The 16,701-nt window shown below is 45.6% G+C and overlaps 1 protein-coding gene across 1 annotated transcript; it reads left to right on the top strand.

Moving 5' to 3' along the window:
• Positions 1–3,397: 3,397 nt before the first annotated feature.
• On the top strand, positions 3,398–8,770 carry LOC134013846 (ADP-ribosylation factor-like protein 3). Its single transcript, XM_062453590.1, has 6 exons — positions 3,398–3,713; positions 3,894–4,037; positions 5,743–5,859; positions 6,269–6,319; positions 8,166–8,351; positions 8,562–8,770. The coding sequence occupies exons 1-6, from the start codon at positions 3,696–3,698 to the stop codon at positions 8,604–8,606; spliced, it is 561 nt and encodes a 186-aa protein (XP_062309574.1). The 5' UTR covers positions 3,398–3,695; the 3' UTR covers positions 8,607–8,770.
• Positions 8,771–16,701: the final 7,931 nt, after the last annotated feature.

Here is a 16,701-nt window from a genome sequence, read left to right as displayed (position 1 = left end):
TAACCCTGCACCCTAACCCTTAACACTAACCCTAACCTTTAACCCTACACCCTTACCCTCAACACAAAACCTTAACTTTTAATCCTAAACCTTTAACACTAACCCTTCAAACTAACCTTTAAACATAACACGCTAACCCTCAACCCTAACACTAAGCCTTAACACTAACACTAACCCTTACACTACACTAAGCCTTAATACTAACTCTAAAACATACACAGCACCGAATTAACCCAGAATCTTTAAAAGCAGAAATGTCTCACAGCTAAAGCATGACTGTAAGCGGAACGTAAAATCAGTTTACAGTTCCATACCTTCTCTTTGGGTTCCCCTGATGTTCTCTTCTCCAGAACCGTCTCTCTGGGTTCTCCTGGAGTTCTAAGCTCTTGAGGTTCTCCTCCAGCCGTCTTCTGTTTGTGAACCTTCTCTTTCTTTTCTTTCAGAATCTTGTCTTTGAGTTCTCCTCTGGAATTCTTCTCCGAAGCCCCCTCTCTGGGTTCTCCTGCATTTCTTGTCTCCAGAACCTTCACTTTGGGTTCTCGACTGCTCACCTTATCCAGGATCTTTTCTTTGGGTTCTACAGTGGTTCCCTTGTCCAGAACCTTCACTTTTAGTTCTCCTGCTGTTCTCCAGTTTAATACCTTGCCTTTAAGATCTCCAATGGTTCTCTTCTCTGGTAAATTCCCTTGTGGTTCTTCTCCAGTTCTCCTATCTGAAACTTTCTCTTTTAGTGTGTTCTCTTTTGAAATCTCCTGTTTTAGAGAGTTCTCTTTTGAAACCATCTGTTTTGGAGAATTCCCTTTTGGGACCTCCTCTTCTAGAAAAATCTGTTTTGGAACTTTCTGCTTTGGAGAATGATCTTTCTGAATTATTTTTTTAGATTCTATTCCATCTTTATGTTCTGGAGCCAGTTCTTCAAATTCTCCTCTGGGTTTCTTGTCTAGAACCTGTTCTTTAGGTTCTTCCTTGCGTATTTTATCTGGAACTTTGTCTTTAGGTTTTCCTGGGGTCCCCCAGTGTAATATCTTATCTCTCAGTTCTCCTCGGGCGTTGGTGATCTTTTCTGGAACCTTCTCTCTGGGTTCTTTTCCACTTCTATTTTCTGAAGCCTTCTCTTTTGTTAACTTCTCTCTCTGTCCTTCTGCAGTTCTCCTCTCTGTATTCTTCTTTTTGGGTTCTGCTCCCGTGCTGTTCTCTGGAACTCTCTCGGTGGGTTCTACCATAGTTCTTCTGTCCGATCGAAGCCAATGGAACCGGGAAGCTGAAGTCTCCATGATGGCAGCAAAGAGAGAGGGATGAAGAGACGAGGAAGGGAGTGAAGAACACAGATAGTGTTGTAAATAATCAGATTATATTTAAAGAGAGTTGTCAACAAAATCAAGAAAGACGATGCATGATCATCCCCTCCACAAGAGAAAAAGAGATAGAGGGATGAGAAGAGGAGAGAGGGACAAGGTGATCTTCCCAGACCCAGGCTGCTAGTGATGAAGGCAGTTAGTTAATGGTTGTTCATCACAGTCCAGCCCTGAGCAAACATCATCCCTGTGAGCAGCAGCTGTCATCCTCCCGCTGTCTGGTATGATCCAGCTGGAAACCTGCCTGGCTGGTTAGGCCCCGCCCTGAAGGAATACACTGCATCCAAACCTCTGGTTCTGGCTCGCGACCTCCGTATCTGACTAGTGTCCACCGTATCTGACTAGCAACCTCAGTAACTGGCAAGCAATCTCAGTATCCGACCAGCAACCTCAGTATCTGGCTAGCGACCTCAGTATCTGGATAGCAACCTCAGCCTCTGGCTAGCGACCTCAGAATCTGACCAGCAGCCTCAATATCTGACCATCAGCATCAATATCTGACTAACAGCCTCAGTATTTGACCAGCGGCATCAATATCTGACTAACAGACTCAGTATTTGACAAGCAGTCTCAGTATAAGGATAGTTGCCTCAGTATGTGGCTAGCTGCTTCAGTATCTACTCTGGTTTATACTGTCTGTATATGGTTACTCCATACTGTATGCTGAGTTGTAGGATCTCTGCTCTGTCAGTAATATAAGGAATTCAAGTAGTCATGGTGTGTGGTGAGGGTGTATGTGTGTGTGTGTGGGGGGGTGTTGTCTCATGAATCCCTGTGGACACAGAGATTCATCAGCCAGGCATACACAATCCATCCCAGGTACAAGATAGGAATGATGAAGATGTTCAAAGTGTTGTAAGTAATCCACTGTAGTGGGAGAGATGAACTGTCCATCTGAGGCCTTCGAACCAGAAGAATAATACTTACTTTAAGTGTATTCTACATTCTTTCTGAAGTGTCAAATCGTATACTACATTCTGGTCGGTAGCAATATTATCTAATTTTGTGTATGATGTCATCAGCATGGCTTGCATGGACAACCCTACAGGTCAGATCCAACCAGAACTGGCTGTGACTGGGGATCCAACGTGGTCACACACGCTCTCACACACACACCCATATAGCCTGGGAGGCCATTAGTACAGCCAGCCAGCCCCCCTCCCAGCCCAGGGAGTTTCTATGGAGGTGCAGGTATGTGTTTTACAGCAGGAGCACATTAGTGATGGGACCCCGTCTTGAAACACCAACCACCTTCTGTGTTTCTGTCTGTCAGTGTCCCTGTCTGTCTGTGGGTCTTCCTGTCGGTCCGTGGCTAAACCTGTCTGTGTCCATGCCTGTCTGTGGGTCTGTCAGTCTGTGGGTCTTCCTGTCTGTCTGTGTTTCAGTCTGTCTGTGGATCTTCCTGTCTGTCCGTGGCTCAACCTGTCTGTGTCCCTGCCTGTCTGTGGCACAAGCTGTCTGTAGATCAGCTGCAATTGTTGTCATGGCAGCAGCCTTGAGAGTAAGCTATCCAACAACACACTTGTGCATGAATGCACATGCCCACAAATTCACACAGACACACACATTTTTGGCTTTCTTAATAAGACTTGGCAAGCAGCAGATGTAAGGGTGCCATGAGCGGTCAATACTGTGATACTGAGCTCTACTTTCAGACAGCTCTATTCTGAGTGCCCACACCAATATCCAACTCTACCCCATTTCTAACCATAACCCATCTCTAACCCTAATACATCTTTAAGCCTAACCCATCCCGCCACCCAGCACCCACACAGCACACACACAACATAACACAGCACACACACACATCACCATACAGCACACACACAACCACAAACACACAGAGCGCGGACACATAGCACACACACACACCACCAGCACACGCACACCACCAGCACACGCACACCTTGATGGTGAGGAGTGAGATTGAACCTAAATGGAACGAACTTCCGCTCATAGGGGAGGGGGGAGGAGGGAAGAGCTAAATGTAGCTTTATAATCCTGCCTCTGCACACACACACACACACTTTACATCACACAGAGAGAGGAAAAGAGGCAACCGAGAGGTCAGGTGAGAACGCACAGGGCGGTCTTGTTTCTGGTCAAACGGATGTCGGGGGGAGGAGGGGTTCTCCACAACTTGAAGCTACCTGCATATGGATCTCGTTACCTTGACATCTACCTGTTTACCCGTGGAGCTATCTACCTGCCTGCACACCTGTGGACATAGCTACCTGCACGGCTGTGGAGGCATCTACCTGGATACAAGACTACTCTCTGGAGCTTTGATTTGGGATGTGTCCTGGCCTCTCTCCTGCCTTCTGAAGACAGTGCTTCACTATGGGGGAGGTCCAGAAGGTAGGGTTCTCCAGAGGAACCAACTAGCAATCACAGACCAGCAACACAGCATATCATATTATATTATGTGCCTCTTTTGTGTGCATGGCTGTGTGTATGTGTGTGTATGATTGGTGTGTATGTGCATGCCTGTGTGTGTGTGTGCATGCGTGTGTGTGCGTGTGTGTGTGTGTATGTCAGGGCTTGCTCTCAGTGATCCAGAAGCTGAAAGGGACCACAGAGGAGGAGTTAAGGATTGTCCTGCTGGGTTTAGACAACGCTGGGAAAACCACTCTTCTTAAGAAACTAGCGTCCGAAGATGTCAACACCATCACTCCTACACAGGTGTGTGTGTGTTCGTATAGTAACATGTGTGTGTGTGTTTAAGTAGACAAGTAGTCTGTGTGTGTGTGTGTGTGTGTGTGTGTGTGTGTGTGTGTGTGTGTGTGTGTGTGTGTGTGTGTGTGTGTGTGTGTGTGTGTGTGTGTGTGTGTGGAAGAGTGAGACATAAACAAAAGACGAGACATTGCTGGCCCATTCAGGCTGATACTGTGACCTCACCAAGATGGCCGCTCATCCTCATTAGTGGCAGCTCAGGCTCTTCTAGGGACTTCCTGGAACAGTCATGACACCATCAGGGACAGGGGTCAGGCCACCCTGATTGTTGTAAACATTTAAGAATATTCGTGGTTGATCACCCAATTCTTACAGGTGTATTTTTTTGGTTTCACTTTTCTTGAAGATGTCTACCATTTTGAGAGTATCAGTTGTCCTTGACATTATTATAAAATGTGTACTGATATCTTACTAATATTGAAATATACAGGAAACTTCAGTTTCGATCAGCGTGTGACTTTGTTGTTGATCGTTGCGGGTTGACCATGTGGTGCGGATCTGGAACTGTGTGCTGAGGTGCAGTGTTTCCATAAGGAGAGTGGCGTGTGTGTGTGTGTGTATGTCAGGGCTTGCTCTCAGTGATCCAGAAGCTGAAAGGGACCACTGAGGAGGAGTTTAGGATATGCAGCGTGCCGTTTAAAGCAGATTACTGCTCCGTTTACAGCTCAGCTAAAACCAGAGAGGCAGACCCGCTTTAATCCTCAGGTCAGAAAGTACCTCGGGGAGGGGGGGGATGGAGAGAGAGGAGGAGAAGGGGGAAGAGGGAGGTGGTGGAGAAGAAAAGAGAGAGAGAGGAGGATGGGAGGAAGGTTAAGATGGGGAAGAGGAGGGTGAGGAAAAAGAGGAGGGAAGAAGAAGAAGGGAGGGGTGAGAAGAGAGGAGAGAGAGGAGTAGGTTAACACGGAGGATGAGAAAAATGAGGGGGAGGAGGGGCACAGCTTTGCATAGAGGTTTCAAGACATATATCATTACACTTCTAAATGCAGTATAGGTGGTTTGGAGCCAAGCTCTCATGCTGAGGTACTCCAGGATATGACCCGGGTTTGATCCCAGGAGGTGATATGAATACTGTGGAGGTTTGTATGATCAGGGGTTATATCTAAAGATAGCAGGGTGAGGTTTATACCAATTTAGCTGGTGATTAAATTTACTGAGACACTTAGAACTTGCTCTGAGGTCATGGTCATCTTCAGTCATGTCACCAAGCAATGTTTGATCCCTGGATACAAGTTCTGTCTATGAAGTTTGACTTCAACCCATTAAAGAAGTTTAGGATTTGAGTTATGGCTCGGGTAGACCTGATGGTTCTTTAACTTGAATGTAGAAATCTGCAGGTGAAGGTCTAGATCCCGGTTATCATCTTATCATATATTGCTGTAAAGCAACATACAAAAAGTCGATATAGAAGGTATGGTAGAAGATCGAGGATCAGAAGTCTATAGCTTAGTAGTCCTAACATTATTTTGGTGGTTTGTGTCAAGGTATGGTTTGTATTTATTAGGCACAATATAAAATAGCATCTCAGCCAACATGAGTATAGATTCCAGAGTATAGATGGTTCCTCTTCCAGAGTGTAGGTGGTTTCTCCTCCAGATTGTACAGTAGGTGGTTCCTCCAGAGTACACAGATGATGGTTCTTTTTTCTATTATGCAGGGCTTCAACATCAAGAGCATCTCGTGTCATGGCATGAAGCTGAACGTGTGGGACATTGGAGGCCAGAGAAAGATCCGACCCTTCTGGAAGAAATACCTGGAGAACACAGATCTGCTGGTGAGTAGTCAGTAGTAGTATAGTAGGTACTATACAGACGGTAGTCAGTATAGTATAGACTGGTGAGTCAGTAAACATAGTACAGACTGGTGTATTTGTCTGTATAATATAGACTGGTGAGTTAGTCAACATTGTAAAGACTTGTGAGTTAATCAACATACTTGTGAGTCAGTAAGTGCTATATAGATCTGCTGGTGAGTTAGTCCTGCTGGTGAGATATACTGGTGCAGTTTATACTGGTGCAGTTTATACTGGCTGCAGTTTATACTGGTGAGTTAGTCAGCATAGAATAGGCTGGTGAGTTAGTTATCATGGTTGAATGTGACCTGCCTGTTGTCAGGCTGGTTCTGTGTCTAACATGTTGTCAGACGGGTGCTCTGTGGGGTCTAACCTGTTGTCTCACCACCAGATCTATGTGATTGACAGCGCAGACAAGAAGAGGTTTGAAGAGACTGGACTGGTAAGCAGGGGCGGCGCCAGATAATTTTTAATGCAGGTGCTGAGGGGGTGCTAGATCATTGACAGGGGGAGCTGCGCAATTATATATATATATCTTATATAAATACTATCAGGGCGGAAAAGAGTGGGACCCATTTTCAGCACGGGAGTGTAATGGCCAAAACCAGCCCATCCCCACCAGGGGCCAAGCCATACGTTGAACATTCGAGGCTTAACCCGAACCTAGGACCTAGACAAGGTTTTTGTGTGAGCTGAAATCGGAACTTCACATTATTGCGAGCGCGCCCGGCGCGCGAGCACATTTCTTTGCATTAAAGGTCCCTTGACATGAAAACTTCACTTTAGGAGGTTATTTAACATTAATATGAGTTCCCCTAGCCTGCCTTTGGTCCCCCAGTGGCTAGAAATTTCAATAGGTGTAAACCAAGACCTGGGTATTCTTCTCCGCCTTTGAGAAAATGAGAGCTCAAACGCTCAGTTTTGTAAATCCTCTCCTTGTGACGTCACAAGGAGGAAGGTTACCTCCCCTTTCTCTGCTTTGCCCCGCAGAGAATTTGGCCAACCAATGAGAAAATGAACTACGACCGCACGAGCGCCACATTGGTTTTTCTGCACGACCGAAGCATGGCAGTTAGCCCCGCCTCTTTCTTCCTCATAGCATTTAAATCTACAGACACAGAAACAGCGCGTCCTGAGGAAAGCTCATTGTGGGACTGCTGGTAGTGGCTGTAATTCTGCACCAAGGATGAATTTCGGGAAAGAGACTTCAGATACAGTATTAGGGGACCACTAAGGCCTATCTAAAAGCATCCAAAAACAGCATGTCATGAGATCTTTAATTTCAGTGCAAAATAGTTTTTTGAGCTTTATGTAATATAAACATTACGTTGGACTCATATCGTTATATTTTCCGGAAATTACAACCCAAATTTTTACCTGAAAGATTCAGGGCTTTTGATAAAACATATTTTTCCCACCCTTGCAGGAACCTATATTTATGAAGTGACAGATCTTTCTTTTTTTACCTGGCTTCTTCAGTTCCTCCTGGCATCTTTTTCTCATCCATTTTATTCTTTTTGCATCAGCTTAATCTTGCTAACTCCCTCCACAACAATAAATGATGGTTTAGGGTTGTCTCCATGAAAACAACCTTTAGTACACGCGCTTGTGTTTGAGAAAGAGAGCATGCGCTCTCTTTCTTTTTGGTTGAGGGGCAGTTCTATGGGCATATGTGAAGCCCTCTGTGACATGCTTGCATGTAAAAAGGGCTATACAAATAAATGTTGATTTGATGCGCGACAACTGAAAACAGCACTTTTTAATGCACAGTCTGATCGTGCGCTTATTTAGATTAAAACCTAGTGTAGCCTATTAGCTTACTATCAGTCACACTGTAACTTAACAAACTTAACTCATATCGTTTTATTCGGTGTGTGAAAAAACAAAGAGAAAGCAGGCGATCTGCTGGCCCAATTTATGAGCGGGCAGAGCGACCCATGGGGAATTCTCTCGATTCTCCCGATGGCCACTCCGGGCCTGAATACTACTACTAAATGAGCAATATTTTAGGGGGTGCTATCGGGGTGCTTTGGTCTTTCTTGGGGGTGCCGAAGCACCTGCTATACCCTCCCTAGCGCCGCCTATGCTGGTGAGGTTCACTGACAGACTGAGATCGGATCTGGTTGCTGGCCTTGCTCTTTATCTCCTGACCTCTAACCCTTGACCCCGCAATCTCATTCCTGCTACCTTACCTGACCTCCCTGACCTCAAAACCCTAACCTGTGCTCCCTGAACTCTAACCACTGACTTCTAACCATTGAACTCTAACCCCTAACCCCTGACCCCAGGAGCTGTCAGAGCTGATCGAGGAGGAAAACCTTCAGGGTGTCCCAGTCCTGATTTACGCCAACAAGCAGGACCTGGCCACCGCCTCCCCAGCCAGTGAGATTGCAGAGGGGCTCAACCTGCACACCTATCGCGACTGCCAGTGGCAGGTCCAGGCCTGCTCCGCCGTCTCCGGGGAGGGCGTCCAGGTAGGGGGAACTGCACAGGAAACAGGATGTGATGTCACCTTTCTTCAGATTTTGCCGTCTCCAGGGAGGAATACCAGGAAGGGGGAACAGCACAGGAAACAGGATGTGATGTCACAGCAGCAGGGTGTTAGTATACTGGTGTACTATACTAGTGTATATGGTATAATATACTAGTATACTGTATGAATAATACATGTTAAACTCTCACAGGATGGAATGAACTGGATCTGCAACAACATCGTCAACAAGAAGTGAACCCTGACCCTTGACCTCCTGAAGAATCATTCCAGAATGGGAACACTCACACCACTGACTGTACTGAATGTCACTTAGCAGTGTGTGTAGATACAACCTGAACATTAGTTTTCCTTCATCATATGAGCAAAGTATGAGAGTAAATAAACACCTTATTGAATTAGGAGGTTTGAGCATGTTTCAGATAAGTGTGTCTTTGTGAAGGTGACTCTCTGAGTCTGAGTGCTTCCAGGGGGTATGACCAGGAGAGAAAGCATTCATCACTGATATGACTTCACAGAAACAGAAACTTTAAACAAAAACAAAGCTATTTGCCGCCAAGCTTTTTCCACCAAACTGAGGCCAAAAAGACAAACAAAAGAATGATATGAGTAAAAATTTCACTGATGTGAAATGTATTTTTCAAGAGCATCCTGGCCAAGATAGTCATTACACCATTGCGGTCAGCACACAACATTACAAACTTCCTGTCTTGATAAAAAAACAACAACATAGAATTCACAATAGTATAACAAGATCATAAAACCACAGACATTTGCAGGTCATGGAATCTGCCTTGGAATTTGCATTAAATGGAAGTTCAGGAAAGTTGAAAATTAAACAACAGCACCGCCACATGGCAGTAAATGGTCAGGCTTCGAAGGGCAAGCTAAACTTACAGTTTCATGTACTAAAGGCCGATTTATACTACTCCGACCAGTACCGGTCCTAGCACATTTGGCGCCCTAGGCAAGATTTATCACGAGCACTCCCCCCCCCACCCAACCCCCCACCCCGGGAACGCAAATCAACCACAACACGGACATATGACGTGGCGCGATTGGCACCCTTTGCTGGTAGTGCGGGAGGGTTAATTAATGGAAGCACTTCGGAAAATGCCGCCCTAGGCGGCATGTCGCGGGAACTGAAAATGGCAAATTGCGCTTTTCCGTGTCATGCATATGCATTCACGGGAGGGTCAAGTGGAAAGTGGGAGTTTCCCATGAAGAGATGGGAGGGGATGCGTAAATGTATTCCGCGGTATGTACAGAAACCGCCTGTGAAAGCGTGCCTCCATTTTGGGGTGAAAATTCTGCACCTCTTAAAAGCAGGTGTAAACAAGAATGCGGGTTTCCTTGATATGCCTCCTGGTGAAATGGCAGCAGTAATCCGAGCCAGACGGCGACATAGGCCAAGGAGACAAGCTGAAAGTATTTTTGCAATAAGGATCACACTTTTTTAGTTTACTGAACACAAAATCATTACGTGTTACAGATTAAGCCATGCAATATTAGGGGAGACTGGGTATAGTTGTAACACGGGGAGAGTTGTAACACTACCAATTTCACGAATCAGGGATAAGATAGGAGTCATGTGACAATTTCAGTTTCCTCAGGCTTCCTTTACGATCCCACATGGAGGTTTTCCAGTCTGTATTGCTATCTCTCCTGAAGCTACAGCAGAAAATGTAATTCTGAGGTAAGAAAGTAAAAAAATAAAAAGATAATATTTTGTTTAGTAATTCTACCGTTGTAGATAATGTTGTATGAGTTATATCAGGTCAAACTGTAGTTTCTCAAGTAAAGAATGGTGTATCAACCTCCTGCTAATTTCAAAGCAGCATGCTAATACTAATATTTTATTGTTGCAGCCATTCATTTAAAATAAAACTGTTGTTGTGGCATATCACTTGTTTTTTGTGCATTTTGTCTACCTGTTACAACTTACCCCGGTATGTGTTATAACCTACCCCGGTAGTGGACCCCTTGTATTTTTCATCATCTCACAAGTCTGTGATATAGTTGAAGACATTTAAATTGTTGCCATTTGTTGTAGACAAATATGGGTACTTTGCCTGAAAGTTTCAGACGTGTAGCTAAAAAAAAGGTAGTTTTAGGTGCTGAAGAGTTTTAGGTGCTGAAGAAAAAAGTGTTACAACCATACCCAGTCTCCCCTACAGTTACTGGAATTTGTCATTTTGGTCCAGATGCCATTTTCTATGTCGGTGTGGAATTCCGGCCTTGTACAATATTTAAATTCGGTGTTACCTCATGAACAAGCACATCAATTTCGTTGATAAAGGCGCTGCTTACCCGATGAACTGCAGGTTTGGTAAATACAAAGTAAACTGAAATATCTGCGGGTTGGACATAGCGCTGATAACGCTATGTTTGTACGCTATGTTTGTACGTACACGAGGGCCAGAGTGTTTTAGGTAAGATGGACTCGAAGAAAATACAATCGAGACTCACAGGGCTGCCAACTTTTCCAAAAGCCTTGGCGTGAGAATTGGTAGCTCTGAACTCATGAGTCTTGACTAGTTATTATTTTAGAGTAGGGGCGATTCTAGGATCAGACCTTTAGGGGGACTCAGCCCCCAATGAGAATATGACTTGTGTTCTTAATCTGCGCCATGAAATTAACTACCTACTTCTTCTCCTTTGGTTTTACTGGCAGACTACCAACGTTAAAAGGTATCTTACACTGGATATTAAACCTGTTTAAAGCCCTTTGAACCTGTAATTGTTTGTCATCTGTCACTAACAGACACGTTTGCAAACTCTTACGTTAGAGCACTAAAACGTATTTAAGTATTTATTATTATTATTTTTAAGGGCGCTGAGAGGCGCTGCTTGAGCACCCCTAAAAAGAATCTAAAATCTCGTTTTAGAATCAAAATAAAATTGTTTTCTCTACTGGTAGGGCACTACATTTTGTTTTATCCACTGAAAGGGCACTCCTGAGGGGAGTTTATCATGTTTTCTTGTACACTGGGCCACCGTGCAGGATCCTTTATAATGTTTATCTACCATAGGGGCATCCAAGAGGGCACTTTTGTTAGCGTGGGGTCACCCCCTTGCCCCCTTCTCACATTTTATGTAATTTCACATCTGATTCACTACCGTGAAAAGACAGAAAAGGTTTAATGTAGAAAGGTAGTAAACAAGAGGAGAATTACAGGAAGAAACGGAACATGTACGCCCTCTAGAGGCTTCTTTGGGAAAACAACGGGAGGCGAGCCCTTCTCGTGTTTCTCTCCCAACAACCTCCAGAAAGCCAGCAGCTAGCTGGCTACTCACAACTGAGTCGTCCCGGACGCCCCAATTCTGGACGAGGGGCCCGAAGCCAATCTAACGTCCGTACAGAACTCGTTACGACAAGACGGCGTAATAGGTAAGATGCTTGCGTTACGCATTTATCTGAGATAACGGGGGGTTTCTTCTTTCGAGCGTGTAACGGGCAGAACATCGCGGGTCCCCGTTGGCTGCTGAAGGTCCCCCCTTTTCTGAATTCTACTCTCGAGAGTGCGCCTGCTAGACAACGGCGCAGGGAGCGAGACCGCTAGCAGCTAATGCCACCGGGCCGATCTGGGATGTTACATTTTGATACTGGTTTCCTATCTACCTTTGAATGCACCGCAAACTGTGGTTTTGCAGCGTGATTATTGTGAAAAAAACGGACATGCTTGCAACAGTCAGATCCAGCCAGCTTCTTTTCCAATGGCTAGCGTGGAAGCTAATGCCTTTCAAGACGGCACAGACCGCTAACGTTAGCGAGCTGGCTTTAGCAAAAAGAGCAAAACAACAGACGCCTATCTAGCTAGTTGGCAAGCTATTGTTGTGTGCCGGTATCCCTCGTTCACCTGTGAACTCTGCATAACAACAGTCCTGCCTTGTGCCACCAACACAACTGAATAGCTGTATTGTATCTGATAATTTGAGACACATCGTTACTCATCGACCTCTCCGCCAATCGGATTTAAGGGTTTGAAGGGTCTACTATTGAATTAGGAACAGTATGAGAGCAGACTTCAGCAAGCGTGCACAGATGTACCGTAGAGAGACTGGGTATCAATGGATGCATGTGTGTTTTTAAAGTCTGATCCCAGCAAATCAGTGTATTGTGCATATTCAAAGTCTATTTGCCTTTACATTATCAGAAGAACTGCATCTTATTAATATGAATCGTTGGCAAGATATCGATTTGAATCACAGGTAGGAGAAGCAATGACGAGACTAGTGATCCAGACAGTGTCTATGTGGACTAGCCGTATGTGTCAGTTTAAGCCTCGGACTGCTCCAGATTGTACAGAGATAACCTCCCAATCCCTGCCCTCCCTTGAGAGTGTGTGTGTTTGTGTGGGTGTGGGTGTTTGGGGGGGGGGAGTGATCATGACCCCCCAGGGGGTAAAGGGGACAGCTGACAGGCATGGTATGGTTGCCCCCTCTTGACCAGGACAGGTCTCTTGGGGGCAGAACAGCTGTGTAATCCAGAAAGGGTTGAATATTAGAGGGATGTAGAGAATTGGACAAAGAGAGTTGGAGAGTGAGAAGTAGAGTTGGAGAGAGGGGTAGAAAGTTGGAGAGGTAGAGAGGGTTAGAGTGTTGGGGGGGGGGGGGGGGAGAGAGCTAAAGACAGGTAGAGAAAGGGAGGGAGGTAAAGAGCAGTTAAGGATTGAAGAAAACAAGAACCAACACACTGAACAAGAGAGGGGCAGAGAGTGAAGAGAGTGTAAGGAAGGGAGAGAGATCAAAAAAGAAAGAATAAGGGAGGGAGAGAACCAGGGCAGGGTTTGGGGTCAGTCAGACAGTCCTTCAGCAGAGCTAAATCAAATCACACAGTAAAACACAACATGCTCTTCTCCGTGTTACCCAAGGGTAACTTTGGCTCGCTCATCTAGAGATTACCCTTACATGGTAATCTCTACCCTTACATTACATTACCCTTCAAGCCTGGCCCACATTAGTAAAATTGCTTTGTAAGAAGTAGGCTAGTTGATATATTTATAAAAGCAGGAAGGAGGATGGCGGCGGGTGGGTGTGTAGATGGGGGTAGAGAAAAGAGGAGAAAGATAGGAGAGAAAAATACTTTCATTACCATCGTGGTATAGTGTTGTCATTAGATATATTGAAATCTCTCTGGGATGTAGATGGATCAGTCACTGCTTGTTCATTATGTAATGCCCTTGTTCATGTTTCATTTGAAACATGGCTAAACTTTAATCTCATTCATATTTTTAAACTTTCCCGTGTCTCTATGGCCTGGGTATGGAGCATGACTGGGGGGTTGTGGTATTCTGGAGCATTATATGACACCATTATGGAATTGAAATCTGTATTTTCCTTTGTAGTCAGTTTGTATTCCCTCCTTTCTCTCCCAACCAACACACATAACACTCGCCATTTCTCTCACTCTGTCTCGCTCTCTCCCACACACACATACAAACACTCACCCCCCCCCCCCTCTCTACTCAAGCCTGTGATTTATTATCTCTGCTCACAAGGCCCTTTGATAGTTTGACATGAAACACTGACATGAATTAATTGTCTTTGATGAAAAGCATCTTTGTTATGGAGAGAATGAATCTCTCAGCCAACTTTCTGCCAGTCAGCCAGGCTGTGCTGTTAGGCTAGCTGCTAACACAGGTTCCATGCTGTGTTACGGCTACATAACGGCACTGGGTTGGCTAACACAGGCTCCTTGCGGTGTTATGGCTACACTGTGGCACGAGGCTAGCTGCTAACACAGGCTCCATGCTGTGTTGTAACACCGTGGCGCTAGGCTAGCTAACACACATTCTTTGCTGTGTTATGGCTACATATTGGCGCTAGGCTAGCTAACACAGACTCCATGCTATGTTATGGCTACATAACGGTGCTGGGTTTGCTAACACGGGGCCCTTATAGTGTAATGGCTACACTGTGGTGTTAGGCAAGCTGCTGACAAAGGCTCCATTATGTGCTATGAGTAACACTGTGGCGCTAGGCTAGCTAACACATGCTCCATGCTGTATTATGGCTTCATTATGATGGTGGGCAAGAAAACAGGCTCCATGCTATGTTATGGCAATGTTATGGCGCTGGGCTAATACAAGTTCCATGCTGTGTTATAGCTACACTGTGAATGTATGGCGCTAGACTAGCTAACACATGCTAACACAGTCCTTCTACACACACAATGGCTAGGCAGGTCGACATACTGCTGTTACCAGGCGTAAGTTAATGATTGGTTGCTTGATGCAGAGTCCAAGGTCGTTCAGGTCGGGGCCGTTACAGGTGCTGATAACTGGTCTCTTCAGATGCATGTTTTCACTCTCACACATGACTCCTCAGTGATAATATGACTGCTTATGAACTGTTATGATCACACACATCTCTTCTGAACTGTTATAATCACACACATTTCTTGTAAACTGTTATAATCTCGCACATCTCTTATAAACTGTTATAATCACACACGTCTTGTGAATTTTTATCACACACATCCTTCGTGAACTGTTATAACCACACATCTCACCCTCCCCTCGTCACTGTCACCCTCAAGAAGGACTCATCAGTATCTCCTGGCCGCAAGCAATTAAGTTTCAGCCCCATCTTCACCGCACATAATCTGCCTAATGGCCCTTTATCCCAATAAAGAACAGCTGCTTTTTTCCCCGCTCCGTAATCTTTTAATATGTTTCATGGCCGGTCAATGTCTATGCAGGCTCTTGGGAACGAGATCTTCTGAGCTTTTACAGGCCGTAAAGAGAGAGGCTGTAAAGCCCATTGTCGGGGTATTAAGGGTATCAGCTGATGGGGATGCACTTCTGAAGCCATTATAACAGATATCCACTGATGATGCCAGATTAGGCCATACCACACCAATCCAGGCTAAGCCAGGCCAGTGTATTTGGTCATGGACATCAGTATACGGTGTGTCCAGTCGACTATATAGAACAAACTGTCACTGCCCAATTCAGCCTGATTCTAACGTTAACCGTGGTAACTAATCTGATTTAGTTTTGTTACAGCTGGTTGTAAATGTCACCAAAGTTACTAATCTGAATCTGGTTAGTTACAGTAGATTCTAGCAGTCTCCATGGTTACTAATCTGAATCAGGTTAGTTACATCTGATTCTAACGATCACCATGGTTACTGATCTAAAAAACTTCCTCTCTTCCCTATTCCCTCTCTTCCATACTCTCTCTGCCTACTCCTTATCCCTGCTTCTTCTCAGCCTACTCAATCTCTCTCCTGCTCTCTCTCCACCTACTCCCTCTCTTCCTACTCAATCTCTCCCCTGCTGCCTCTGTCCCCTACTCCCTCTCCCATCTCCTTCTCTTCCTGGTCCCCATTTTCCTCCCCCTGCCTCCACCCCTCCCTTGGACTAACTTCTGTATCTCCTCCATTCTGTTCTCTTCTCCTCTGCTCTATCTTTTCTGCACACTCCCCAGCTTCCACCCCCTCCCCCAGCCCCACCTCCCCCCTCTCTCTCCATCCCCCCCTTCCCCCCCATGTCTCCCCCTGCCTCCGTCAGTTGGACATGCAAGGAGGTGTAATTAATCTGCTGAGGGAGTGTGCCAGCTCTCAGGGACGGCACAACAATTTGTCTTCTTCACAGGAACGCTGCCAAACCCTGGCCTAGTCACTCCTCCCGCTCTCTTTCTCCCTCCCTCTCTCATTGACTCTTCCTCCCTTTCTTTTTCTCTGTCTCTCCTTCTTTCTATCCCTCTCTCTATTGCTCTCACACACTCTTATCATAGACTCACTCTCTATATCACACATACTCTGTCCCTGCTGGAACTGTCTCCTAGCAGGCTGTCTCTCCGCCTACTTGTCAGCACGGGGTATTGGTGCCCAGCTGGCGCCAGTACTGGGAGAGGAGAAGTGGGAGAGAGGGGGAGGAGAGGGAGAAAAGGACTTGGAGGAAGAAGAAGAGGGAAGGATGAGGAGCAAGGGGAGAAAGAGGGGAGGGAGGGAGGTCGGTAGGTAGGTAGGTAGGTAGGTAGAAGGAGGATGAGAGGGAGGAAGGAGGAGGTACTGGCGAGGGTGGGAAGAGAAGGAGAGGGACCGGAAGGAGAGGGAGAGAAGGACATGGAGAGAGAGGTCAAGAAAATAGACCAGAGCAGGAAAAAGAGGAAGAAACAGCGATAAAAGGATGAACAGGGTGAGACGGAGAAGGACAGAACAGGAGGAGGATGATAAGGAGGGGAGGGAATAGTTCACCTGCTGTTGAACTCGGCAAGGTTCAAAGTTCAGATTTGGAAAGAGTGCATGTTTGACGTTATCTGAGAACATTTCACCTTTATCACCACCGAGAAGTCCAATGTGCTTGGACGTTCTGTCTGATGAA

The sequence above is a fragment of the Osmerus eperlanus genome, chromosome 27 (genome assembly GCF_963692335.1).
Source record: "Osmerus eperlanus chromosome 27, fOsmEpe2.1, whole genome shotgun sequence".
NCBI classification, from domain to species: Eukaryota; Metazoa; Chordata; class Actinopteri; order Osmeriformes; family Osmeridae; genus Osmerus; species Osmerus eperlanus.
This window is presented reverse-complemented; position numbering and strand designations above follow the sequence as displayed.